The sequence below is a fragment of the Aquarana catesbeiana genome, linkage group LG03 (assembly GCF_042186555.1).
Source record: "Aquarana catesbeiana isolate 2022-GZ linkage group LG03, ASM4218655v1, whole genome shotgun sequence".
Classification (NCBI taxonomy): Eukaryota; Metazoa; Chordata; class Amphibia; order Anura; family Ranidae; genus Aquarana; species Aquarana catesbeiana.
In genome coordinates, this window is record NC_133326.1 from 655,986,133 (window position 1) to 656,013,250 (window position 27,118).

General features: G+C 44.8%; 1 protein-coding gene and 1 non-coding gene across 2 annotated transcripts; both read left to right on the plus strand.

Annotated features, from left to right (window-relative positions):
- The first annotated feature begins 2,932 nt into the window (after window positions 1-2,932).
- On the plus strand, window positions 2,933-21,770 carry YJU2B (YJU2 splicing factor homolog B). The gene is made up of 9 exons (XM_073622746.1): window positions 2,933-3,032; window positions 3,360-3,413; window positions 9,077-9,159; window positions 10,545-10,600; window positions 10,685-10,745; window positions 11,836-11,978; window positions 12,100-12,272; window positions 14,804-14,942; window positions 21,065-21,770. Exons 1-9 carry the CDS (start codon window positions 3,030-3,032, stop codon window positions 21,496-21,498), a joined length of 1,146 nt encoding a protein of 381 aa, XP_073478847.1. The 5' UTR covers window positions 2,933-3,029; the 3' UTR covers window positions 21,499-21,770.
- On the plus strand, window positions 5,582-5,781 carry LOC141135860 (U2 spliceosomal RNA). Its single transcript, XR_012243649.1, has one exon. It is a non-coding gene; the product is annotated as a U2 spliceosomal RNA (small nuclear RNA).
- Window positions 21,771-27,118: the final 5,348 nt, after the last annotated feature.

Genomic DNA, 27,118 nt, shown 5'->3' on the forward strand with positions numbered 1-27,118 from the left:
CCTGTCGTTTCAGCTAATCAGGTGACAGGTAACAGATCCGAGCCCCTGATTGGCGGAGAGGCAGTTTAGTGTTAGGAAAGCGAATAGTCATTCGCTTTTCTAACACAGCTGAGTGACCTGCGAGCGCCCAGCATGGTCACCTTTTTTTATGCCTATTAGAGCCTATAGCTCTAATCAGGTGCTTCAAAAACTGTCCCCCCCCCGCTGCTGTAATTCAGGCACCCTGCGCCCGAAAAGGGCACAGCGATCGCTCCAAGGACTCAGCTCAATACATGACAGGAAACTGAATGACCCACCGTGTCCCGGGGGGATTCAGAGAAGCAATGACAGAACATAGAGAACATCCCCTGATCATCATGCAAAAAGTTCATTGCAGACATCCATGTGTTAGATTTGAGAGAGAGAAAAAAAAAAAGCTTGCAACATACAAAGGAGGAAAATACTCAAACCATCTGTAAAGTGTGGGGGTTGCACAGGTATTGTGAGTATAGAGCAGAGGTCTCCAAACTTTCTAAAGGGTAACCCCACTTTTGTGGGGAAAAAAAATATCAAATAAAGAAAAAAATAATATAGCACATATAATCATATTGTAATTGAATGTTATTAAGAATGACCTTTCCTTTTCAATCTGCAGCCACTGTAATTTTCTGAGAATGCAATAGGACTACCTGGAGTTGTTCTGTACACAAAATGTGTACTGACCACACCCCAGAAACATCATTTCCTGCTTGTGTGATTGGCTCGCCGATTTTCCCAGAAGTATGCCTAAGATACTTATCAGATTTCAGGCATCCCCTGCAACAAAAATGTCATTTTTGGAGAGATACTTTCCAATAGGAACCCGTCTAAAGGAATGAAGGCCCAGGAGATTTCCTCATTAGTGCCCTGCAGCTGCACACCTGACAGTTAATAATGAAACCACTCCCATTAGACCTACTCAGTACAGAGGCACAGACAAACACATGTGGATTTCTTCAGAATAACAAAAGGTAGGAATCTACAACAAAGGTTTTTTCTAATCCTTGCAATGTACATAGATCACCCGGGGGGGGGGGGGGGGGGGATTTTTTTTTTAACAAAAGTGGAGTTACGCTTTAACTAATCTTTATTTTGTACAATTCTCCTTTAAGGGGGTGTGGCAAGGGGCGTGTCCTATGCCTACATACTTTTGCTAGTAGGTGTCCCTCATTCCCATCTCAAAAAGTTGGGAGGTATGCATTTGTCCCGTTTACCGATATTACAGAAAGTAAAAGAAAATCATAGTTACATAGTAGGTGAGATTGAAAAAAGACACAAAGTCCAAGCTATGTGTGTGATTATATGTCAGTATTACATTGTATATCCCTGTATGTTGCGGTCGTTGAGGTGCTTATCTAATAGTTTCTTGAAACTATCGATGCTCCCCGCTGAGAATCTTAAAGAGGAACTGCAGTCTGCTCACATAATTTGTAATAAAAACATCTTTGCCATTCTGAAGCTTCCCTCCAACCACTTTGCCTATTATTTTATATATACTGTGATTCTGCACTTGCCAAATATGCTGCAGAAATCCCCCTCCACTAAGTCTGGCTGCATCCATTTTAACTGTGGGAAGCTGAAGCTGCTGTTCACTTCCTTTACACAGACACACAGAAGTACACCTCCAGCTCTGCAGCTCTGATTGGCCCACTTATGACTCACCCCCCCTTCCTTCCTGGCAAACTCACGAGAGAGAGAGAGAGAGAGAGAGTGTGAGAGAGAGAGCTGTGTATGATGTGATTATGATGATTAGCCTAGGCTAATGACCAGACAAGAAACAGGAAGTGGGCTGTATAAGGTATTTACTGGTAGGAAAAACAAATATTTCACCATCCAAAGCTAAAACAACAACAAGGGCAGAGGATTTAATAGATGGAAAGATGAAAAAATGACTGAAGGTCTGCTTTAAATTTTGCGAATAGCGGAGGAAGTTCTCCAACGGGAACATTAGTTCTGATGACACCCTGGATTCCCTCACTTTGGAGGGATTTCCTCTCACTTCCTGTTTTGACTATGGGTCAGGAAGTGAAGGAAAATCTCCCCAATAGGACACAGATGGCTATCTGTAACCCTCCCTTACTCTGTCCAAAATGGAAAACAAAAAACACTTTAACCCCCTGCACAAACAGTTCTGCACAATCCACTTCTATGACTGATAGCAAATATTCTATCCAAAATCAGCTACTATAGCAAAAACTGGATACATGCAACATACCTCCCAACTTTTTGAGATGGGAACGAGGGACACCTATTAGCAAAAGTATGCAGGCATAGGACACGCCCCCTGCCACACCCCCTTAAAGGAGAAATATACAAAGACAATTTGTTAAACCCACAAGTTTTTTTTATCACTACTATCATTTTAGATTGGCATTTGAAATTTATAAATATAGCAATTTAGAAAATGAGATGAAAGGTTTAGCACTGGGAGAAGCTTTTTGAAAGATAAAATGTGCATTTTATATACAACTATATAGATCAGCCAAAATGAGGGACAAATGAGGGACTTTGTTCCAAATCATAGGCAGTCCCTCGAAATCAGGGACAGTTGGGGGCTATGCATGCAACAATACTGTTATAAATACGTGTAAAATGCAAAACTCCGGTGGGTGTAACAACATGTCCGCTTTCCCCCTTCTTAGTATATCCTTACTGTTGGACGAGTGTGGGGTGTAGCAAGATGGCGGCGACGGAACGTCACTTCCGTAGCAAACTGTGATGGGTCGCCGAATATGTCGTTACAGCGGCATATAAAGGATGTTCGTCCCTTTTGAGGCCACCGTTTATCACTCTAGTAACAAGTTAATTGTCTCCAGCACCCCCCTGGATTCAGGTTGGCGGCCATGTTTCTGAAGACCAATTCCTATTGACTTATACAGGCAGGCTGCGCTACAGAAGTGGAGACACTCAACACCCGGAAGTAAACTTGTACATTTCACAGGCTGAGTCGCGTCTTTGTGACGTTTCAGACAACAACAGAGGTTTGCAGGAGGAGAGACCACAGAGGGAACATGGTGAGTGCACTGTCTTCTAATACTAGAGTCACAGGGTGCTGGGACATAAAGAGAACCTGTCCTCATGGAATGAAGGAGGAAGCACAGTAGTGTCAGGGCGGATATAATGGAGTGTCTGAATATTGCAGCATGACCTGGGGAGCCCTGAGCCCCTGCAGCCTGCAAATACTAAATGCATGGACCCTGTGTTATCTTATAAGTCACACATCACTCACATGTCTGCCATAGAGCCTCAGCCTGCCGGGACATGGATTCCCTCTACAGGGATGGAGCGGCTGGATGATCACAAATGATAAACTCTCTCATTATCTTTGTTTTGTCTTTTAGGGGGAGAGAAAAGGAACCAACAAGTATTACCCTCCGGATTTTGATCCCGCCAAAGTAAGTGCGACTACAGGAAGTGTGATTTATGTTTTGAAGTAGCAGTGGATTTTTGTTTACATGTCTGTAAAACCCCATAATGGTCTGTTCCTTATACCTATACAGGATTTATATAGCGCCAACAGTTTGCAGAGCACTATATAAATTCCTTCACAACGTCTGACTTCATTTACTACCAGAATGCCCATAGAGATGATCGCCATCTGATTTGGCTGACGACAGTCCGGTCAGGAAGTTGTTATAAACCAAATGGCAGGTTTTGACTTCCCAGGGGAAGTGCGATCTTAAAGCGCGACTAAACCCATCGGTTTAAAAAAAAAAACAAAACAACCAAATTGTCAAGCCATAAAATAGCTGAAGTCATAACTGATCACATGTGCGTCATCATGGCAGTTATAGGTCAAACAGAGGCCAAGATGGCAGCTTCCATGGCTGAAAAGCATAGGAGGGTTTAGTTCTGCTTTTAAAGTGTAACCCTTAAAATTATTATGGCTTAAAGCAGGGGTAGGCAACCTTTCAGAGGTTGAGATCTACCTGGACAACTTGGAAGAAGGCAAAGATCCCCGAGGGGAAGGGGGGGGGGTCCACTACACGGAGCCCTTTGAAAAACAAAAATCTATCAAGCTCCCAATAAAAAGACAGCATCACTGTAGTGTCCTCTGCCCCTCCCCCTACAGTAGTGTTCTGTACCCCCCAACGCAGTGTCCTCTGCACCTTTCACATCAGCCCCCCACACACACCGTAGTGTCCTCTGCCCCCTTCCCCCCACAGTAGTGTTCTGTAACCCCCTCTCAACGCAGTGTCCTCTGCCCTCCTTCACATCATCCCTCCCTGTATTGTCCTATGCCCCCCACAGTTATGTCCTGTACCCTCTAATGTTGTGTCCTCTGTCCCCTTCACAACACCACCCCCCCCCCCAATCTGTGTCGCCTGAACCCCTTCATATCAAGCCCCCCCGTAGTGTCCTGTGTACCCCCACCCCACTTACACACGGCGCTGTGTAGGTAGCACTTCCCTGCCAGTGTGTGTTCATCAGAGCGGAGGTCAGGAGACCGCATAGTGCTGGGTGAAAGGTGGGAGCAGGAGACACATATTAGCCAGAGTTCATATTAGCAAGTTGGTGATTGAGCAGCTCCCCCCGCCATCCAGCTTCTACCTCCCGCTCTCCGCTCTGCAGTTGGGGGAGGCAGAGCCATGGTCACGATCCACCTATCACCTGCGCCCCCCCCGGACAACCGGTTGATCGCGATTGATGGCTTGCTGACCCCTGGCTTAAGGTATATCTAAGGGCAAAACATTTATTTATATATTTTTGGCTAGAGTGTAGATGGATTAGAACACCTGTCAGTTTTTTTTTCCCTATCTGTGCCCCCGTTGGGGAGATTGGCTCTTTCCCTTTTGTCCTGTTTACTATCATTGATCGTGAAAGAAAATACCACATATTAGGTTGTCACCAGAACAGGAATAGAGAGGAGAAATCTTCCAATGGGGACACTAGTTCTGGTGACAACCAGGGATTCCCTCACTTTAGAGGGATTTCCTCTCACTTCCTGTTTTGACTATGGGACAGGAAGTGACTCCCCATTGGGACACACATGGCCTTCCCTTACTTTATCCAAAATAAAAAATTTAGCTTTACTTTAAAGGATAAGTTCACTTTTTGAAACATGTTACATGTTCCACCCATATTTAGGTTGGAACGTGTAACTAACATGTTCCAGCAGCTGCAGCCTCTCCTCCTCCCCAGTGACAGCGAGCGGGCATCTTCTCCGGGCGCTTGCTGTCACTGTTTGAAAAAGACATGGCCGTGCGGGGCTCTGCCCACCCGGCTGCATCATTCATTCACAGAGTTCTGTGAATGGGAATATACCTGTCACAACAGCCTTTGCTGCTGTCGGTTTATAGTTTCAATGAACTACTATGGTGCCGTTGAGCGTGTGCATCTGCCTGCCCGTACGAGCAGATACACTGACAAGCCTGCAGGAGTCCTGCATGGTACCCGAGATCTGCTGATCACAGGTGCGACGCTTTCCAGGCTCCTAGTAAAAAACAAAGAAAAGCAAATGCACATTTTTTAACTTGCAAAAAGATGTACATTTTAATATATAAATATATATATTATTATTATTTTTTTTTTTTTTAAGTGAACTTTAAATGTGTCTAGTAGGATCTCTTCTCAGCCTTTTGGCCAAGATTAGGTGTAGTATCTGTTCTCATCAGTGTAAGTGGGGGTGCTCTGCCATCATTCTGGCTTTATGACTGGGATGGTTGACTGTATGGTGTCACTGCTGGTATGATGGGGGTCCTGAGGGATCTTCCCATGGGAACAATAATCATTGTATAAGATGAGGGCTGGGAGTAATTCCCTGGTGGAAAATTCTGAGGGGCCTGGTGCCACCTGATTTGAGAGGTGCTATCTGGTCTGGCCAGGGGATGGGATGGCGGAGGGCCCATGGTGTCAAGCCACAGAGGGGTGGCAGACTAACACTATGGGTGTGGGACCCCTCCCTGTGTGAAACTGCACTAGGCCATGACAACCAAGTTTTGTATTTTTGTTTTTTTTTCTGCACAACACCTCATGGACTGGAGCAATTTTTGGTGCTGGGCTGCAAGGCTGCGCCAATGCACCTGCATTTTTTTTCATTTTTGCATATTTATTTTCTCTCCATGCATTTTACCTGCCCTTATTTATGTGGTTTCCTTTTCACTCAGAATTGTAGGGTGTGGGTGTTCCGGCCTACCCTGAAGTATACGGGGAGGATGTGCAGCTATTGGGTACATTCTGCCCATGCTCTTCGAGAGAGCTCCTCACCTAGTACCCGCTGGTTAACATCGGCTGATCATGAGGAAAGGGGGCCAACCAGGCCTTTTGTCTAGGTGGAACTGAGTGTGTTTTACTCCTGTACGGTGTCTTGCACCCCAGGGGTCCAGGGAAGGGTGCTTCCTCTTTCGGAGAGGACTAAAATACACCCCTAAAGGGGTTGTAAAGGAATTTTTTTTTTTTTTTTTTAAAACAAACATGTTATACTTGCCTCCACTGTGCAGCTCGTTTTGCACAGAGTGGCCCCGAACCTGGTCTTCTGGGGTCCCTCGGCGGCTGTCTCAGCTCCTCCCCGCAATAACTAATTGCCTTCATGCGAGCTCTCTCGCATGGTGGTGAGTTCCTGCGGGCGTGCTCCTGTGATACAGCCGGCGGCTATAGCCGCTGACTGTATCACTCGGCCTCGCCCCCCGGCACGCCGCGTCATTGGATGTGATTGACAGCAGCGCGAGCCAATGGCTGCACTGCTTTCAATCCATCCACTCTAGCCAATCAACGGCCAGGCTGAGCGGCGAAGAGGATATCGGGGGGGAGAGCGCAGTAGGTTTAGGGGCTCAGGTAAGTAAAACGGGGGGGCCGGTATTGTCGGATGTTTTTTCACCTTAATGCATAGGATGCATTAAAGTGAAAAAACGAGAACCTTTACAACCCCTTTAAAGTGATTGTAAACAATGACCTTTTAAAACAACCCATTCCGTTTATAATAGAAATGAAAGGCAAAACATTTTTGTATAGATGTAAAAAAACATTATAAATACCCTTTTTCTAAAAGTGATCACATTCCCTCTGTTCTCAACTGCAAAAGAGCCTGGGGGAGGAGAAGCAGCAGCACACTGAGCTTCCCAGTAAATGGCTGTGCAGCAGGGGCATGTCAGGACAAGTCTGATCATTAGAGAAGAGCAGGCTGAGATCCCAGCATATCTAGAGAACTGACCACACTGCTTAGTGTGGTCAGTTTTGAATAGAAAAGCAGAGGGACTGGCATGAACACCAGGTATTTCGCCCAAAGGAGGCAATACAAAGAGAACAGGATACTTTCTCATACAAGTACACAGTACAGCAGGCACATAGCAGGAATATGAAGTGTTGGGGTAACAAACGCTTTAAATGCACTTTTTTGTGTGTGTTCACATTTATTTTTTTGCTTGCTGCACCACGAAAAGGGAAAAAAAAATGTTTTGTAGGGTATGTTGGTGTCACAAAACAGCCGCCTGTTGTGTCTCAGTTTATGCCTTTGGACACAAATAGCTGGTGATCCTGCCAGTCCCTTTCATTTCATTTTCTAAACTGACCACGTTAAGTACAAAAGCAGATCCATTCTAGTGTGGTCAGTTTGGATCTCTTTTCCTAAAAGATACAGAAATGCAGCGCCTGCATCTCTGTGGTCAGTTTTAAAGACACCCCCCCCCCCACACACACACACACACACACACACACACACACACACACACACACACACACACTCATCCCCACCAGGCTAATTGACATCTTCTGGAGGAACACATAAGGGGAAAGTATCCCCTGCTGTGTATGAGGTCAGTTGTAGAGAGGAGCGCAGAAGGACCATGGTCCTGAAGTACAACATACACCACAGAGAAAGTACTTCAGCGCTGTTAGAAGTCAGCAACAGCCTGCCCCCTTCTGATTCGAGCCCAACAATGGAACATAGAGGAGGCTATGGGACTGGTGACGTTACTAAACTTTTTTGTTTTAGAAAACATAAAATTGATATTTTCAAGGAAAATATTTTGATCAACCAAAATGTATTTTCCCAGATGAACTCCATTGTTTCCCAAATGTGCACAGGCACCAGAGACGTCTACTCATTTACCCAAAAAGGATCATGTTTATGAACAGATCTTTTATTATGCCTATGACTAGTATTAAAAGGACTTTATCACTGGGCGGAGGGGGAAAACTGCTGCAGCTAGAAGGTTTGGGCACCCATAGGTGCACATACCTGAGGGACCCTTCCAAATCTTCCTCTTATGGCTGAATTTCCAGCTACTTTGATGAGCAAAACTTCAGCACTTTCTGATGGGCAAACTCTCCCTTGCTTCCTACTTACTGTATATTCCTATTGGCCAGTGAGACATTAGGGTTTTTTTTGCTAAAACTGGAGCACTCAGAATCTGGTGCAGTTGTGCATAGTAACCATTCAGCTTCTTCAATTAAAGTGGTTGTAAACCCTTACAGACCACTTATTGCTACAGGTAAGCCTATAATAAGGCTAACCTGTAGCTACCCAGGATATCTTCTAAACCTGCACGGTTTAGGAGATATTCCCTGTATTTGCATGTGCCGATGTCATCGGCACATGCGCACTGACACAAACTGAAGCAATGGCACGTATGTGTGTTGCTTCAGTGAGTGTTTCCGTTACCACGCGCATGCACGGGAGTGACGTCATTGACGTCTCCGCCCAATTACAGCGCCGGAGCCGCGAAACTCGGAAGTAATTCCCAGGAGTGATGTCGCCGGCCGGTGCTGTGTACGGCCACCGCAGCGAGGGCTTCGATCTCAGGTGAGTAGTACATAATGAGCTAGTATGCTATACATACTAGCTCATTATGCCTTTATCTTGCAGGTGTTAGGTTTTTTTTTTTTTGTTTACAACCACTTTAAGCTTTAATGGTAAAACCTGGAAGCTGATTGTCTACCATGCAGAGCTGCACCAGATTTTGCACTTTCCAGTTTTAGTAAATCTCCCCCATTGTGTGTACGGTAATGTAGAACACATTTTGATAAGTCACCTTCTTTTTTATTTTTTTGTATAACACTCAGATAAAATAAAAGTTTTTACAAGCCTCATCTAATCTTTTTTTTTTTTTTTTGCTGTCAGCATGGCTCTCTCAATCGCTACCGGAACAGTCACCCGCTGCGGGAACGGGCCCGGAAGCTGTCTCAGGGCATCCTTATCATCAGGTAAGAGGCTGCACAATTTTGTTTTTATTGTTAGGGTGGTGTAAAGCAGTGGTTCTCAACACTGTCCTCAAGTACCCCCAACAGGCCATGTTTGCAGGTTTTCCTTTATCTTGCACAGGTGCTTTAAATCGGAGTCAATGGCTTGGTATTCTGGACAGATATTTTATTGTAAGAGAAATTCCCAAAACATGGCCTGTTCGTGGTACTTGAGGACAAGGTTGAGAACCACTGGTGTAAAGGAGAAGTGCACTTTAAGACAAAGTATACATACCCTTTTTGGCCCTGACCTTGCCTAATCCACCCTCCCCCTCCACAGATGCATACTTACCTAGATCTGACAGGCGCTGCCTCCAGTGCTTGTTCACATCCTGTCTGCACCTGTGCATTACAGCCCTATAGCCTTCTCCATAGACTTCTTTCTCTATGAAGCTGTAATGTGCAGGTGTAGCCAGAACAGTGAGACTTGTCCTGGCTGTACCTGCATATACAGGAGGTTGTGGTAGTTCGTCCAAGGTAAGTATTGAACAGCTGCAACCTTCACTCAACTACAGGGGCTCTACTATGTAGGGTTGCCACCTCACCCTTTTAAAGCCGTAGCGCTTTACAACAGTAGGGCAGACAGTGCAATTACAATCTATATGTGTTCGGTTTAAAGGAATGAGGTGGCAACTCTACTGCTATGTGTTACGGTTAACCTGACCATACAGGTTGTAATCTGATGGTACAATCTTAACTAAAATGACCAAAACAAAGTAATGTGAGGGCCCCAACCTACACAATACAATCTGTATCAGATCAGGCCAGCTTTGCATTACAGAGTTGGTGAATGGAAGGAACATTGCACAATCAGATTTTGATGTGTGTAATCAACACTCGTCACACTGAGATGACATCATACATTGTCAGCATGAGATCAGGCAGTTGTCAGAGCAGCAATTGTCAGCCTGTAGGGGACACTCTCACTCCTAACTCTGACCCTAGAATTACATCTCTGTTTTTGCAGTCTGCGTTTGCACAGACACAGCAGCACATTCATTTGCATGGGCCGCCGTGCCTGCGTTTCTCTAAAAAAAAAAAGTGCATGCACCTTTTTTAAAACGCGGCCCATGGGGTAATCGCATGATCATTTTGACCATGCAATTTCCCTGCTGTTCCTGCACCTGCAAACGCAATGTTTTTTTACATGCGAGGGGGTGCCATTTAGAATGAATGACCGCCCTGCGCGTTTCCTTACAGCAGCACGTTTTCACTGTGAGTGGTTGCAGGTGTAAGAATCGCTGTGATTCCTACACCTGCAGCCACACACATAGGTGTGAACCAAGTCCTAGGGACCTGCTAAGACGTTTTTGATTTGTCTGATTCTTGTTTACCTCTCATCTTGACAGGTTTGAAATGCCATATAACATATGGTGTGATGGCTGCAAGAATCACATTGGAATGGGTATGTGCTCATTTATTCACCTCCTTGTCCTATGGCTCTGTCATTATTTCTTACTGACTAATCTGTGCTCTGTGTGTCCCTCAGGTGTGCGATATAATGCAGAGAAGACGAAAGTGGGCAATTACTACACAACTCCAATATACAGGTAACGTCTTATATTTAGGCTGTATATCTCATCTAGAAACTAACTAAAAAATGTAAGTAGTTGTAAAGTCTAAAGATTTTTTGCCTTCATCCATACTGTGCATGAAGGTAAAAAACCTTTAGTGTGCAGCTCCCCCCTGCAGCTCCCCCCTGCAGCACCCCTTAATACTTACCCGAGCACAATCTAGATCCAGTGATGTGCAAGAGAGCAGCTGCTGTCTCAGCTCTCTACTTCCTCATTGCTCAGAGACAGCAATGGAAGCCATTGGCTCTTGCTGCTGTCAATCACAGCCAGTGGGGCGGGGCCAAGCCCCATTCTGTGTAGGGATGCACCAACATTTCGGCTGCCGAGAATAGGGGTTTTTTAGCATTGTGGCGAAAGGAAAAAAAGGTGTCGCTAATGGGTGCTAAAAACACCTGCGATTTTTGCCACAATTTTACTGCGATTTTTACCCTGCTTATGGTGACTGAAAAAGTGCATTAAAAAAAATGCAACGTGGGTGCATTTTTGATGCGTTCTTGCTGCCTTTTCAATGCATTTCAATGGGGAGGTGCATTTGTGGTGGAGTTTTTTTTAACTGACCAAATATGCACCAAAAATGCAGCAAGCAGGATTTTAACACCCCTTCAAAAGGTGCTGATAATGGCCAACAATAAATTCATATTCATTTAAATTCATGACAATAATTAAAAAGTCGAATATAATACAATTATTTATAAAAAAATATATAATTTTTTTTAAAAACCCTCAATTTTGATTTCGGCCAAGTGCATCCAGAAATTTCGGTTACGGCACCAGAATTTTCATTTTGGTGCACCACCGGTTTTGTGTCTTATGGAGTGACAGCGAGGGATCGGATAAGAATAGGATCGTGGCTGCACTGAGCAGGTAAGTATAACATGTTATTTAAAAAAAAATTATAAACCTTTAGTATCATGGCGTAGCATTTATTCTGTGCTAGAAAAGTGACATATGGAGTTTGGTTGCTAAGGCCAAAATATTAAATTTTTTTGCTTTTTTATTATAGGTGTTTAGTGCGGTCTAATGTGGATTAATGGTGGTGTCTTCCCTATGAATATTCATTCATTAGGTTTAGGATGAAGTGTCATTTGTGTGTGAATTACATTGAGATGCAGACTGATCCAGCTTCTTGTGATTATGTCATTGTGAGCGGAGCGCAGAGGAAGGAGGAGCGATGGGACATGAGCGAGAACGAGCAAATCCTAACAACAGGTCAGTGTGGTGGGAGGAGCTGTGGTGCAGAAGTGCTGCGCCCCCCCCTCAAAGGCTGACACTGCTTGGGGCTCAACTGGCTTTGTTTTCCCACACCATATTATTTTCTTGACCTTTACAGAACATGAACAGAAGCAAAAACTGGAGACAGATTCCATGTACCGGCTGGAACACGGTGCTGCAGATAAAGAGAAGCTGAAGAAGGCCATACCCACACTGTTTGAGCTGCAGGAAGCACAGGGTGCCTGGAAGGATGACTTTGCTCTCAACAGTCTTCTGCGCACCAAGTTTAGAGTGAGCTGCCTTGTGTATTGTTGTTTGCCATTTCCCATTGTGTTATGATTATTCCTAAAGAGAATTTTCAGTTAACACAGAAGGATTTCTTTACTGCCATACCTCCTGGCTTTAACAGGGGCACCTTTTGTGGGCAAAAAATTAAAATGAACTTTTTATGCACTTTAGAACCCCTTTCACACTGGGGCCACGGCTGCGTTGGCGTTGCTTTCCGGCCCCTTTTAACCCCAAAGAAGAAGTTAGAAACTCCCGTGTTGCGGCACTTCCAAAACGCTTTTCAGGCGCTTCAGAAACGGTCCACATTCATTTCAATGGGCAGGGTGCTTTGGGAGCGCTAAATACAGCGCTCCCAAACCGCCTCCAAGATGCTGCTTGCAGGACTTTTCGGGACGTCCTGCAAGTGCACCGCCCCAGTGTGAAAAGTCACAATTGAATGAATTGGAGTCAGTGTTCAGGCACTTAGCAGTGTGAAAACCACCCCAGTGTGAAAGGAGTCTAAGGGGGGGCAAAGTCACCAAGAATAAATACATAAATAGTCCACCTTGTGAAAGCTCATCATTGCCAGGGACTTAGGTAGGGTCACTCCTTGTGCATCTGGACTAAAGGAGGTTTAACCTCCACATATAGATAGTAATAGCTGTGAAGATGTGGAAGAGGAATTAGTTCTGGATAGCTCGTTTGATTGTGTTTGTGTGTTTTTGTTTTTTTTTAACCACTTAAACCCCAGACCATTTGGCTGGCAAAAGACCAGAGCACTTTTTGCGATTCAGCACTGCGTCGCTTTAACTGACAATTGCGCGGTCGTGCGACGTGGCTCCCAAACAAAATTGACGTCCTTTATTTCCCACAAATAAAGCTTTCTTTTGGTGGTATTTGATCACCTCTGCGGTTTTTATTTTTTTCCTGAGTTTAGGCCGGTACGTATTCTTCTACTTATTTTTGGTTAAAAAAAAAAAAAAGCAATAAGCGTTTATTGATCGGTTTGCGCAAAAGTTATAGCATCTACAAAATAGGGGATAGTTTTATGGTATTTTTATTAATAATTTTTTTTTTTTTTTTTACTAGTAATGGCGGCGATCAGCATTTTTTTTTTTTTTTTTTTTTTTTATCGTGACTGCGACATTATGGCGGACAGATCGGACACTTTTGGCGCTATTTTGGGACCATTCACATTTATACAGCGATCCGTGCGATTAAAAATGCATTGAGTACTGTGTAAATGTGACTGGCAGCGAAGGGGTTAACCACTAAGGGGTTAAGTGTGTCCTAGGGAGTGATTCTAACTGGGGGGGGGCTACGTGTGACACAACGCTGATCACCGCTCCTGATTACAAAAAATTAAGTATTTCAAATACTTTTTTTGCTTTTACCTGTATTTTGTCTTAAATGGTGACAAGGTCACTTTTAAAGAACAGTGTCCTTTTACAAATGTGCATTATGTACTGCTTGCTTTGAGACTACAGAGCAATTGGAGCACAATAAAAATCAAAGAAGAAAGAAGCACCCAATCTATCTACTGTCATAACTAGATTGAATACCCAGGCACAATTTCAATTTATGCTAGCTTATAAAAAACCAGTAAAAGCAGTAAAAAATGGAAAATTTGGATATCCCATCCCAGAGCCACCAATTACCTAAAAGAATGTAAAATTTAAATTTACCCTTCAGGCTGAAATATTGTGACCATTCACCTAAGCAATTAGTCGGTGTAGAGCAATATCTCTGATATTCATTACTTTTTGGTTATTCATTAATTTTAATTTCCCTTCCCAACATTATTTCCATACTCCTAGTTTATACTGTAAGAAGCATAGTTAAAGTGGTGACCTTCCAGTCCTACAGCTTGAACCCAACTGGGGTAGGCTGGACTAGGCCATCAAGGTTTATATCAGTACTATACTTTATGCTTTTTCAGTTTTTGTATTACAAATGTTGTATAATATATGCAGCAACTTCAATTGATTTGTATTTGTTTGATAAAATAAATAAAAATTATTGTTCAAAGAAAAAAAAAAATTCTGAGAGGAGGAAGGCCTGGTCAACGTCATGTGACCAGCCCCTCTTCCAACCACAGAGTTCTCCCTGCAGGGACACCACAGGTTCTGTACTAGGTGATCTGCATTTTATGAATAGGGTAAAAAATGCAGGCCACAATGTGGAGTAATATTGTGGTGTCCAGCAGATATAAATCCACTCTTTGTTTAAATGGTAACGCTAGAAAACATCGTCACTGTGCAGAGGTTTGTGAGATAAGTGTATGTTGGTAACATTTACTTCTCCGGTGTCTTTTACTAGTGATGCTGGCAGTTTTATTCTTTCTTCTGTCTTTTGCTGTTGTGGTCCTTTCACTATGCTTTTAAAGAAGTCCCATAGTCTTCGATGGAGCTTTTTTTGCAGGGACCAGGAGTGGTAGCGGTGTGGTAAATGATAGAAATTTTATATTGTTTTATGAATTTGAACCCAGTCCCCATCCTAGAATTTTAGTTATACTCCCTTCTTTCCTTGAATTTATTCTGTTTTTCCCTACATAGGAAGAGAAAAAGCAGATTCTTGAGGAGGAACAGAAGGACCAGGCGTTCCTGAAGAAAGCCTCCTTAGATCTGAAGCTCCTTCCAGAGACAGAGGAAGATAAGAGGATAGCATCTCTACTAAAGTACCGAAGCTTGGAGTGTAAGCATTGGAGGATGCACCCAGATACCACCAGATTGTTCAATGGGAGTCTTTAGAAGATTTAGTCAAGGCAGAAAAGACCTACAGTATATGCTAGTGGTGCACCTAAATGTAAATTTTCGGTACCGAAAATTCAGGATGCATTTAACCGAAACTGATGGTTTAAAACAAAAAAAAAATATATATATATATATATATATAATAAATAACTTTTTTAATGAATATCATTAATTTACATTTAATATGAATTTATTGTCTGCCATTATCGGTACCTTTTTGAAGCAGTGTTAAAAATCTTGCTTGCTGCATTTTTGGTCCATATTGGGTCAGTTAAAAAAAAAAAAAAAAACGCACCTCCCCATTGAAATGCATTGAAAACACAGCAAGCATGCATCAAAAATGTACCCATGTTGCAGTTTGAGTCACATGACCTATGACAAACACACCATAAGCAACGCAAAATCACGGGCGTTTTTCGACAGCCTTTATCAGCCTTTTTTTTTTCCTTTGGGCACAACGTTGAAAACCCTATTTTCGGTCAACCATTTTTGACGTCCAAAATTTCGGTGCAGCACTAGTATATACATATGGGAATTGCAATATAGTGGCAAGAACCTGTGTTTCCACTAAAAGCACTGTCCATTACTAAATACCCCATTTCATGTTGATAGTATTCGTACCGCAGACAGATTAATCCAATTCAAACTCATACACTACCTATATTACACTTCTGCCTTCACTCAAATGAATGGGACTTTGTGATCAGGATCTTTGCCCACCTGCAGTGATATGGCTGACCAGCTTCTTATTTGTTGGTATTGTCCACTAATACATAGCTACTGGACCAATGTACACGTCACTCTACTGCAAAAACTGGGCTTCCTTCTCCTGAGGTATTTCTTCTAGATGTTCTTGGCTCTTTTATGCACAGTTCCTCAGATAGAACCATGTTCAGATTGTGGTGTTTTTATGAAGTGATCTCAAACCTTCAGACTACAGTGTGTTTCAGATATTGGTGCATGAAGCTCTTACTATATATGAAGTAAGAGCATGCCCAGCTAAATTTACCAAAATTTTGGGTCCTTGGCTAGACTTTACCAACACCGAGGCACAAGAGCCATCTTACACTAAGTGAGATATTGTTTAACCCCTTAAAGTGGTTGTAAACCCTTACAGACCACTTTTTGCTACAGGCAAGCCTATAAGGCTTACCTGTAGCTACCCAGGATATCTCCTAAACCTGCACGGTTTAGGAGATATCCTCTGTCACTGGCACATGCGCACTGAAGCAATGGCACGTATGCGCGGGAGTGACGTCATTGCGGCTCCGGCCGGTGTAACCCCCGGGAGTGATGTCGCCGGCCGGTGCTGTGTACGGGCACCGCAGCGAGGGCTTCGATCTCAGGTGAGTATTACATAATGAGCTAGTATGCTATGCATACTAGCTCATTATGCCTTTGTCTTGCAGGTGTTTTTTTTTTTTCAAAGTGGGTTTACAACCACTTTAAGGACTGGAAGGATTTTCCCCCTTAATAACCAGTTTTTTTTGCAATACGGCACTGCGTCGCTTTAACTGAAAATTGCGCGGTCGTGCAACGCTGTACCCAAACAAAATTGACGTCCCTTTTTTTTTTTTCCCCCACAAATAGAGCTTTCTTTTGGTGGTATTTGGTCACCTCTGCGGTTTTTATTTTTTATGCTATAAACAAACAAAGAGTGAAAATTTGGGGAAAATTTTTTTTTTTACTTTTTGCTATAATACATATCCAAAAAAAATATTAAAAAAAATGTATTCATCAGTTTAGGCTGATATATATTCTTCTACATATTTTTAGTAAAAAAAAAAAAAAAAATAGCAATATGGGTATATTGATTGGTTTGCGCAAAAGTTATTGTCTACAAACTATGGGATAGATTTAGGGACTTTTTTTTCTTTTTTTTTTTTTTTTATTGTTTCTACTGGTTATGGCAGCGAGCTGCGTTTATTTTATTTATTTTTTGGGACTGCGACATTGCGGAGGAACAAACCTGACCCCAAATTACATTTTTGGGGGACCAGTGACATTATTACATTGATCAGTGCTATAAAAATGCACTGATCAATGTAAAAATAACACTGGCAGGGAAGGGGTTAACACTAGGGGGCAATCAAGGGGTTGTAAAGAGGTAGTAAACCCCTCTTTATCTTGAACCTACAGGTCAGCCTATAATAAGGCTTACCTGTTGTAGGTACATTGAATATCTCCTAAACATGCAATGTTTAGCAGATGTTTACACGTGTAGCAGTCAGAGACGTCACCAGCGTATACATACTGCGCTCTCGATGGACGGCATATCGTCTATTAAAAGAGCTGTGCCAAGAGCTGTGCCAAGACGCATGTGCAGGAGTGACATCATTGCGGCTCAGCCATTCAAACAGCTGGAGCCCGCAAACCCGGAAGGAAGACCAGGTGAAGTTGGAAGCCTAGTCAGCGATGACAGTGTGGCGCTGGAGGGATCCGTTTTAATGCGGTGCATTCTAGCACATTATGACATGAGCCTACAGGCGAGCCAGTTTGTTTTGGGGGGGTTTTTTGGAACACAGTTTTACTACCGCTTTAATCTTGAAAAATAGAAAGGCAAACTAACTCCAAATATCCTGGCCACCCTTCTGGGCCCCGCTTCATTTAGCAGCCGTGATGTCTCATGCTGCATGCAAGGGTCTGCACACAATACACAGCTCCGGAATAAGAATCCATTATAGTGCTTGAAATGGCAATCACTCATTGGTCAGCGCAGTCATGTGACTATGCTTCATTAGGAAGAATACTCAATCCGGGGCTGTGCATTGGGGTGTTCCGAGGGGTGGCCAGGATATTCAGCATCAGTTTACTTTTACATTTTTTCTGAAAAGGTGAACTTCCACCTTTTAAAGAGGAATTTCAGTTTTTATTTTTTTTTTTTTTTTTTTTTTTTTTTTTTTTTTTTTGTAGCAGCGGCTACAAATAATGTTGCTGTTGACTTTTTAAAAAATTGGATACTTAAAGGGGTTGTAAGCACTCGCCGTTTTTCACCTTAATGCATTCTATGCATTAAGGTGAAAAACCTTCTTTACTGCAGCAACGCCCACAAGCCCCCCTTATACTTACCTGAGCCCCGAAATTCGCACGACGGGAACAAGCACATCAGCTCCGGCCGGTGTCTCGTTTCCTGATTGGATAGATTGATAGCAGCGCAGCCATTGGCTCCCGCTGCTGTCAATCAAATCCAATGACGCGGGGGCGGGGCCGAGTCCTACATTCCTACATGAACGCCGAATGCTGGACTCGGGAGCACGCCCACAAGGTAACCCCCCGGGAGAGCGCTTCTCCTAGGGGGTTATACGATGCGGGGAGGAGCCGCCAGGGGACCCCAGAAGAGCAGGATCGGGGCCACTCTGTGCAAAACGAACTGCACAGTGGAGGTAAGTATGACATGTTTGTTATTAAAAAAAAAACAAAAAAAAACCGAAGCCTTACAATCACTTTAACAATAAAAGATAAGGAACAGAGGGCGCACCAGCCTAGCACATTACCTTTGCGACAATTTATTATTTAAAAAGGTGTATATAAAATTAAACAGATATCTGTGTTAACCAAATTTACAATCTACTAAATGCTCCAACCTGCACGGTCTGCTAGTACATGCCAGAAGTAGGATGAACAGTCCGATAAATTTGATGCGTTTCGAGAGGTGTCCCCTCTTCAGAGCAGACTTACCAATACCAATGCCTGGGGTCCATTACTTTTGAGGGGGGGGGAGGGGGTTGTGGATCGTGCTGGAGTGACTCGATCGGTCACTGTTGTTGGGTAGGCAAAAGTGTGGGCAGATAGGAAGGTTTGGTTCCAAGAGGTTCATGCCCGGCTTGGGGAAAAAGGTGGTGGTGTGCCCTGTTAGGGCCTGGGCTGCTACCTCGGAATAGGCCTCTGAACCCACAGCCAGCATTTGGACATTGATCGGTCTGATCAATTTGTCATAGGCAGTCTGTAACAGGACCATTTCCTTAAAGTGGTTGTAAACCCTTACACACCACTTTTACCTACAGGTAAGCCTATAATCAGGCTTACCTGTAGATCAGGGGTCTCAAAGTGGTGGCCCTCCAGCTGTTGCTAAACTACAAGTCCCATGAGGCCTTGCAAGGCTGACAATTACAAGCATGACTCCCTCAGGCAAAGGCATGATGGAACTTGTAGTTCCACAGCAGCTGGAGGGCCACCAGTTTGAGACCCCTGCTGTAGATACTGGAAATATCTCCTAAACCTGCACGGTTTAGGAGATATTTACCATATACACTTGCACCAACGTCATCGCCGCATGTGCACTGAAGAAAGGGCACGATTGTGCCATTTCTAAAGGGCCCGTGCCATGACTGTCGGCTCCTGCGCGGGAGTGACGTCACGCCCCTCCGGCCAGTTACAGAGCCCGGAAGAAAGAGGGGTGAAGATGGATGCAGCCACCAGCGGGGACATCGCGGGCTTCGTTTGCAGGTAAGTACAACATAATGGGCTAGTATGCATCGCATATTATGCTTTTGCATTATGCTTTTACTTTGCAGGGGAAAAAAGAGGAAGTAAAACCCATCAGGGTTTACTTCCTCTTTTAATAGCTTTCAGTAGCAGCCCTGATGAAGGGGGAGTCTCTGTTCCCCCGAAATGCATTGGCCTTTTTTCATTGTTGTGACGCAAAATAAAACGTTCAATATCTTCATCTACTGGACACTGAGCGCTCCTTCACTTTCATTTCTTCTCAAGCATATGCGGGGTCCATTACTGTCCCCCTTCTTACCGCTGCAGGTCCCTGATCCTACCATCTTGGATACAGGAGTCAGCTGTGGCTTCCTGAGGAACCACAGCCAATTCCCCACTGCGCATGTGCGCGCTTCTGCGGTGCTTTGAGAACGATCCTGCAGTCTCCTGGGACATGTGAATGTGTCCGGGGAGGGGGTGGGGTGAGGGTTGTGGAAGTGGGAGCAGGTACTGATGAAAATCAATACTTGCCCCACTGCGCCCCCCGCCCCCCCCCCAAAAAAAAACCTGTAACTCCATTACAGGCTGGGGGGACAAAGAGAACCTGCGGGACTTCACTTGTGAAGTGATGTTCTGCTTTAATATTTTAAAAGCATAAAAAACATCTTTTTTTATAAAAAAGAATAACCCTGTCATGTCAAGGGTAATCAAAACCTTCCTGACTGGGCCAAATGATGACGTTTTGGTATACTTCGGTTTACTCAACACTATCTTTTTATTCACTTTACATACCAAAATGATTTCCACACAGTTTCTTTTGCGGCAAAATTGCAGTTATAACTATAATTACGCATTAACTCACTAAAAAAGAATATTTAATGAGCTAAACATGTGATTATACATATTTTGCTTTGGATCCTGAGTGTGAAAAGATCTTAGTGAATTAGATGGAGGCACAATGACCTCTAAGGGAGGCCATAAGTGGTGCAAATCTCTTTCCTGCAGCTACGGGTTGCAGAAAAGAAATTAGCATGATTTCCCCATAAACACAGACAATGCTAGGGGAATCCCTGCTGCTGAGACATTGTATTTTTCTGGTGCCTTTATGGCAGCATACGCATGGTTGGTTGCTCCACCACCGGCATGCGTATGCTGCCATGGATAGGCACCAGGAAAGGAAAATTACGGAAAGGTAAGTATTCAATTTCCCTGGTGCCTTCATGGCAGAATCCGCATGCGGGGGTTGGAGCAACCAACCATGCGCATGCTGCCATGAAGGCACCAGGAAAATACAATGCCAGGAAAGGTAAGTATTCATTTTTCCATTTTCCCTGTGGGAGGTGTGGGAAGCCATCCTGCTGGGAGAAGATGGTGACTATTGCTACTAAATAATCGCAAGTAAAATCCAGAAGGCTGGTTGTACCCAAGTTAATCGATCAACTTGGTACATTCAGCCTGCCCATACACGGATTGCATCTCGTCCGATTCCTGCTGATTCGGCTTGAGATTTGAACCGTCTATGGCCGGCCCAAGTCTAAACTATCCTTTTTTGCTGTGATTAGGTTGTTGTTGGGTTAGGCCAGCTATAAGGGAGAGACGATTAGTTTACTGAGATTGTACTATTTCTTCACCTTCCAGCATATGACAAAAGGCAGCAGAAGAAACGCTCAGAGATCTCCAGCCGCTCTTGGTTTTCTCAGGGAGGTGACGTGAAGATCCAGACAACAAATAACACCTTGAAGAATCTCAAGATCCGACCTAAACCTCCATCCAGCCCCGTAGCATCGGCATTATCGCTCGGAGTGGTACGGAGGGAATCAAAGGAGGGGAATGATAAGGAAAAGATTGTTTCCCCAGCTGAATGTGAACAAGAAACAACAGAGGAGATTGATAGGAAGCGGCGGGAGAGCAATGAACTGATAGCGAACGAGACTGCTGCTCTACAGACTGTCCGTAATACAGACACCTCTCTACCTGAGACACCACCAAAGGACAGACCTTCCAAACAGCCAGCTACTCCCTCCTGCCTTGTACCTGACTACTCTGATTCCAGCTCTGAGTCAGAGTCATAAACTGCATTTCACATTACCTAGATCTGGCTTTATTGTCTTGTATTTCCTGGCTGGAGGACGTCTAGCATCGTCTAGCTCTTTCCTCCCAAGCCTGATTGTCCCTGGCCCACTCCTTTCATTCATTGGAATTCAGTTCTTTCAATTATGGAAAACTTGTACATCGCCCTACTGGTTCCTCTCGCCAGCAATGATATGCCTGCATTGCATACACAAGCATAAAGATACAGTTATGATGTCACTGGATATAAAATAAATTTAACTTGTTTCCATTATATACTTTAAAGTGGTTGTAAAAGCTCAAGGCTCTTTACCTTCATGCATTCTTTGGAGGATGTTAAAAAAAACTCTGTGTGCAGCAGCCCCCCAAATACTTAGCCGAGCCCAATCTCGATCCAGCAATGTGCACGAGAGCAGCAGGTCTCCTGTGTCTCTTCCTTCTCATTGGCTGAGACAGCAGTGCGAGCCATTGGCTACTGTCAATCACAGCCAGTGAGCCAATGAGGAGAATGCGGGTGAGGCCAAACCATGCTCCGTGTGTGAATGGACACACTGAGCAGAGGCTCAGGAGCAAGCTGCTTGGTATAGGGGCACTTGGCAGGAGGGAGGGGCCAGGAGCACCGCCGTCGGGGGACCCAAGAAAAGGCGGATCCACTGTACAGAGCAGGTAAGTATGACATGTTTGTTATTTTTTTAAAATAAAATATCTGCCTTTTAAAGCGGAGCTTCACCCAAAAGGGGAAGCTCTGCTTGTTTGCTTCCTCCCTCCGCTGCCACATTTGGTATTTTTTGGGGAGGAGCGGGTACCTGTTTTTTACAGGTACCCGTCCCCACTTCCGGGAGACCTTGCCGCGGCGAGGTCCCCCATAAAGTCGGCCCCCCTCCTCTCTCCCAGCCTCGGGACCATTCACAAAGATCAGCGTGCTTCGCGCAGTAGGGAAATGGCTGTGAAGCCACAAGGCTTCACTGCCGGTTTTCCTTACAAGGAAGGGTGGCAGCAGCACCCGGGAGTCGATTGAAAAATTGGCTGGGGTACCGACATCACGGGATCCCTGGACAGGTAAGTGTCCCAATATTACAGTATTTGTAGCTGTTGACTTTTAATTTTTTTTTTGGAGGGGGGGGTGCTGAAGCTCCTCATTAATATCACTTAAAATGGTGTTCCGCCCACCGCTGCAAAAAATGTAAAGCCAGCAGCTACACATACTGCAGCTGCTGGCTTTTAATAATAGGACACTTACCTGTCCTGGAGTCTAGCGATGTCGGCACCGCAGCTGATGTTTCCATCAGCTGTCGGGTGCTGCCGCCGCCATAGCAGGGCGGTGTAGCCTTACGGCTTCACACCGGGAACCCTACTGCGCATGCACGAGGCTCCGCTCCTCTCTGCTACTGGCCCGGGGGCAGGGTGAGGAGGAGGGAGCCATGCAGTGACGTGGTGGGCCGTGGCCCGGACTCCCGGAAGTGGGAACAGGATACCAAAGACAGGTATCCACTCTCAGCCCTCCCCCCCCCCCCCAAAAGCTCCCCCTGCAGCGCCGCCAACTTTTCCTCCTTTCAGCTGCTGCAGGAAGAGCCACAAGGGGATTGGTTCCAGTAATGCCCCCCTGCCACACCAATCACCTTCCTCCTTCTCACAGCTCTGATCCTTCTGTGCAAAAAAAAAAAAAAATTGCAACAAGAATCAAAAACATTGTAAAAAATAAAATAAAAAATAGGGGCTCATTTACGTGAGTTCTCTGGCCCATACAGTGTGAATGAGTGGTTTGTTCATGCAGCTAGAGTGCATGTTACTCCAAGGGAATGCAGCGACTGTACAAACAGACGCAGGTTTGATCTTGGCTTTCTGCAATCCTCCACTTTTTATTTTTTTTTTTCCAGAGCAACATTTTAGGTGCATCAATGCTATCTGTTCCCTTTGTGTGTGTATATACAGTATCTCACAAAAGTGTGTACACACCTCACATTTTTGTAAATATTTTTTTCTATCTTTTCATGTGACAACACTGAAGAAATTACACTTTTCTACAATGTAAAGTAGTGAGTGTACAGCTTGTATAACAGTGTAAATTTGCTGTCCCCTCAAAATAACTCAACACGCAGCCATTAATGTCTAAACTGCTGGCAAAAAAAGTGAGTACACCCCTAAGTGAAAATGTCCAAATTGGGCCCAAAGTGTCAATATTTTGTGTGGCCACCATTACTTTCCAGCACTGCCTTAACCCTCTTGGGCATGGAGTTCACCAGAGCTTCACAGGTTGCCACTGGAGTCCTCTTTCACTCCTCCATAACGACATCACAGAGCTGGTGGATGTTAGAGACCTTGCGCTCCTCCACCTTCCATTTGAGGATGCCCCACAGATGATCAATAGGGTTTAGGTCTGGAGACATGCTTGGCCAGTCCATCACCTTTACACCTCAGCTTCTTTAGCAAGGCAGTGGCCATCTTGGAGGTGTGTTTGGGATCGTTATGTTAGAATACTGCCCTGCGGCCCAGTCTCCGAAGGGAGAGGATCATGCTTGGCTTCAGTATGTCACAGTACATGTTGGCATTCATGGTTCCCTCAATGAACTGTAGCTCCCCAGTGCCGGCAGCACTCATGCAGCCCCAGACCATGACACTCCCACCACCATGCTTGACTGTAGGCAAGACACACTTGTCTTTGTACTCCTCACCTGGTTGCCGCCACACACGCTTGACACCATCTGAACCAAATAAGTTTATCTTGGTCTCATCAGACCACAGGACATGGTTCCAGTAATCCATGTCCTTAGTCTGCTTGTCTTCAGCAAACTGTTTGCAGGCTTTCTTGTGCATCATCTTTAGAAGAGGCTTCCTTCTGGGACGACAGCCATGCAGACCAATTTGATGCAGTGTGCGGCGTATGGTCTGAGCACTGACCGGCTGACCCCCCCACCCCTACAACTTCTGCAGCAATGCTGGCAGCACTCATACGTCTATTTCCCAAAGACAACCTCTGGATATGACGCTGAGCACGTGCACTCAACTTCTTTGGTCGACCATGGCGAGGCTTGTTCTGAGTGGAACCTGTCCTGTTAAACCGCTGTATGGCTTTTGGCCACCGTGCTGTAGCTCAGTTTCAGGGTTTTGGCAATCTTATAGCCTAGTCCATCTTTATGTAGAGCAACAATTCTTTTCTTTAGACCCTCAAAGAGTTCTTTGCCATGAGGTGCCATGTTGAACTTCCAGTGACCAGTATGAGAGAGTGAGAGTGATAACACCAAATTTAACACACCTGCTCCCCATTCACACCTGAGAACTTGTAACACTAACAAGTCACATGACACCAGGGAGGGGAAATGGCTAAATGGTCCCAATTTGAAAATTTTCACTTAGGGGTGTACTCACTTTTGTTGCCAGCGGTTTAGACATTAATGGCTGTGTGTTGAGTCATTTTGAGGGGACAACAAATGTACACTGTTATACAAGCTGTACACTGACTACTTTACATTGTAGCAAAGTGCCATTTCTTCAGGGTTCAAACAACAGACCTGGGGGGCACACCCTAAAAATGCGTTTCTGTTTGCGGTCTTATAGCAGCACCATCTTGAATGTAAACACATTTTTAGGGTGTGCCCCCAAGTCTGTTGTTTGTATATTGTATTGATCCTGACTAGGTTCCTTGGGCCGGAGCACCCCATCTCCCCTTTATTACCTCTTATTAGTGTCCACCAGTGTTTTCAGTTCTCCCATAAAGAGGCGTTTGTCTCCCATGGTTGAGACGCAGGATCTTTCATTCTATGAATTGTGTAGGACCCACTGATAATGGGGTACATTGACGCAGTAAGTGGGCTTAGCACTATATGGCCATATAATGTGACCAAATCCCCATATTTTTGAATATGTTCAGGTGTTTTTAAAGCGCCTTACAGGATTTAAATGTCATTTTTGTATGTGTGTGCTATAATCTATTCTATTTCTTCAGTGTTGTCACGTGAAAAGATATAATAAAATATTTACAAAAATGTGAGGGGTGTACTCACTTTTGTGAGATACTGTATATATGTTCATAAATGTAAAAAATATAACTCAGAAAACAACGGATGTGTATTTAAATGTTTACAAGTGCCCATGCTACCCCTACACCCTTAGAGCACCATTGTAAGAATCTGTAATTGTTATTATTATACAGGATTTATATAGCACCAACTGTTTACGCAGCGCTTTACAACATGAGGGCAGACAGTACAGTTACAATGAGGCAAAACACCAGTTTACAGAAGCCTTAGATCAGGGGTGCCCAACCTTTTGAGGAGCAAGGGCCAGTTTATCGACTTGGTAATCAGTCGCGGGCCACAATGAGGGTAAAGGGGGGATGGCAGGTCTGTGTCCACTCTGCATATGTAGAGCAGACACGGATGCAATCCACTCTACCCTAAGGGCCCTCTGATCCGCCCAGACAGAAGGGGACAGATCCCCTTCTGTTTTTTTTTTTTTTTTTTAAGGAGATCGGATTGCAGATAGGCGGGTGAACATGGACACAAGTCCGTTTACATCTGCTGCTCTATAGAGGTGAATGGAGAGTCCATTTGAGTCCACCTGAAAAACAGACAGGCGGACCCAATCGGACCGATCATGTGAAAGGGGCCTAAGGCTGCTTTACACTGATACACAGCGGTTTACCTGCTCCTCAACTGACCTCAATCTTCACTTCTTCCTCAGGATTCCTGCAGCTGGCTGTTACTGCTGGCTGGTGGGTACTGGTACTGCTTGTGGGTACTAGTACTGCTGGCTGGTACTGGTACTGCTGGCTGGTATGGATGATTGGTACTGGTACTGCTGGTGGGTACTTCTGGCTGGTAATTATACTGCTGGCTGGTACTGATGACTGGTACGGATGGTGGGTACTGGTATTACTGGCGGGTACTTCTGGTGCGTACTGGTACTGATGACTGGTACTACTGGTTGGTATTGGTACTGCTGGTTGGTTGGTACTGCTGGCTGGTACTGGTACTGCTGGCGGGTACTGGTACTGCTGGCGGGTACTGGTACTGCTGGCTGGGACTGGTACTGCTGATTTATACTGCTGGCTTATACTGATGACTGGTACTGCTGGCGGGTACTGATGACTGGTACTACTGGCTGGTTGGTGCTGGTACTGTTGGTTGGTACTGGTACTGTTGGTTGGTACTGCTGGCTGGTACTGGTACTGCTGGCTGGTACTGATACTGGTGGCTGGTACTAATACTGGTGGCTGCTGTCCCAGATCGTGGGTTCCTGTCTCCTGACCCGCCATCCCCGAGCATAATTGTGACAGAAGCATGCAGCTGCAGTAGAGAGCAGAGCTGATGCTTCCTGTCACAGGCGGAGTACATTTGGTATCACTCCGCCTGTGAAGGAGCCAGCGTTATGCAGGAAGCATCGGTTCTGCTTCCTCTAGCGGTGGCTCCTCTTCTTCGCACTAATGCTTGGAGATGGCGGGTCGGGAACCAGCGATCTGGGCTTGCCGACCTGCCCTCTCAGAGCAAGACATGGCGGGTGATATCGGAGGGCACTGCGGGCCAGCGGTTGGGCACCCCTGCCTTACATAGAAGCTGACTGCTTGATTTGTATAGCGGTTATGTGGCAGTGTCTTCAGAGCATCGAAATCTTTTCAGTTTCCCT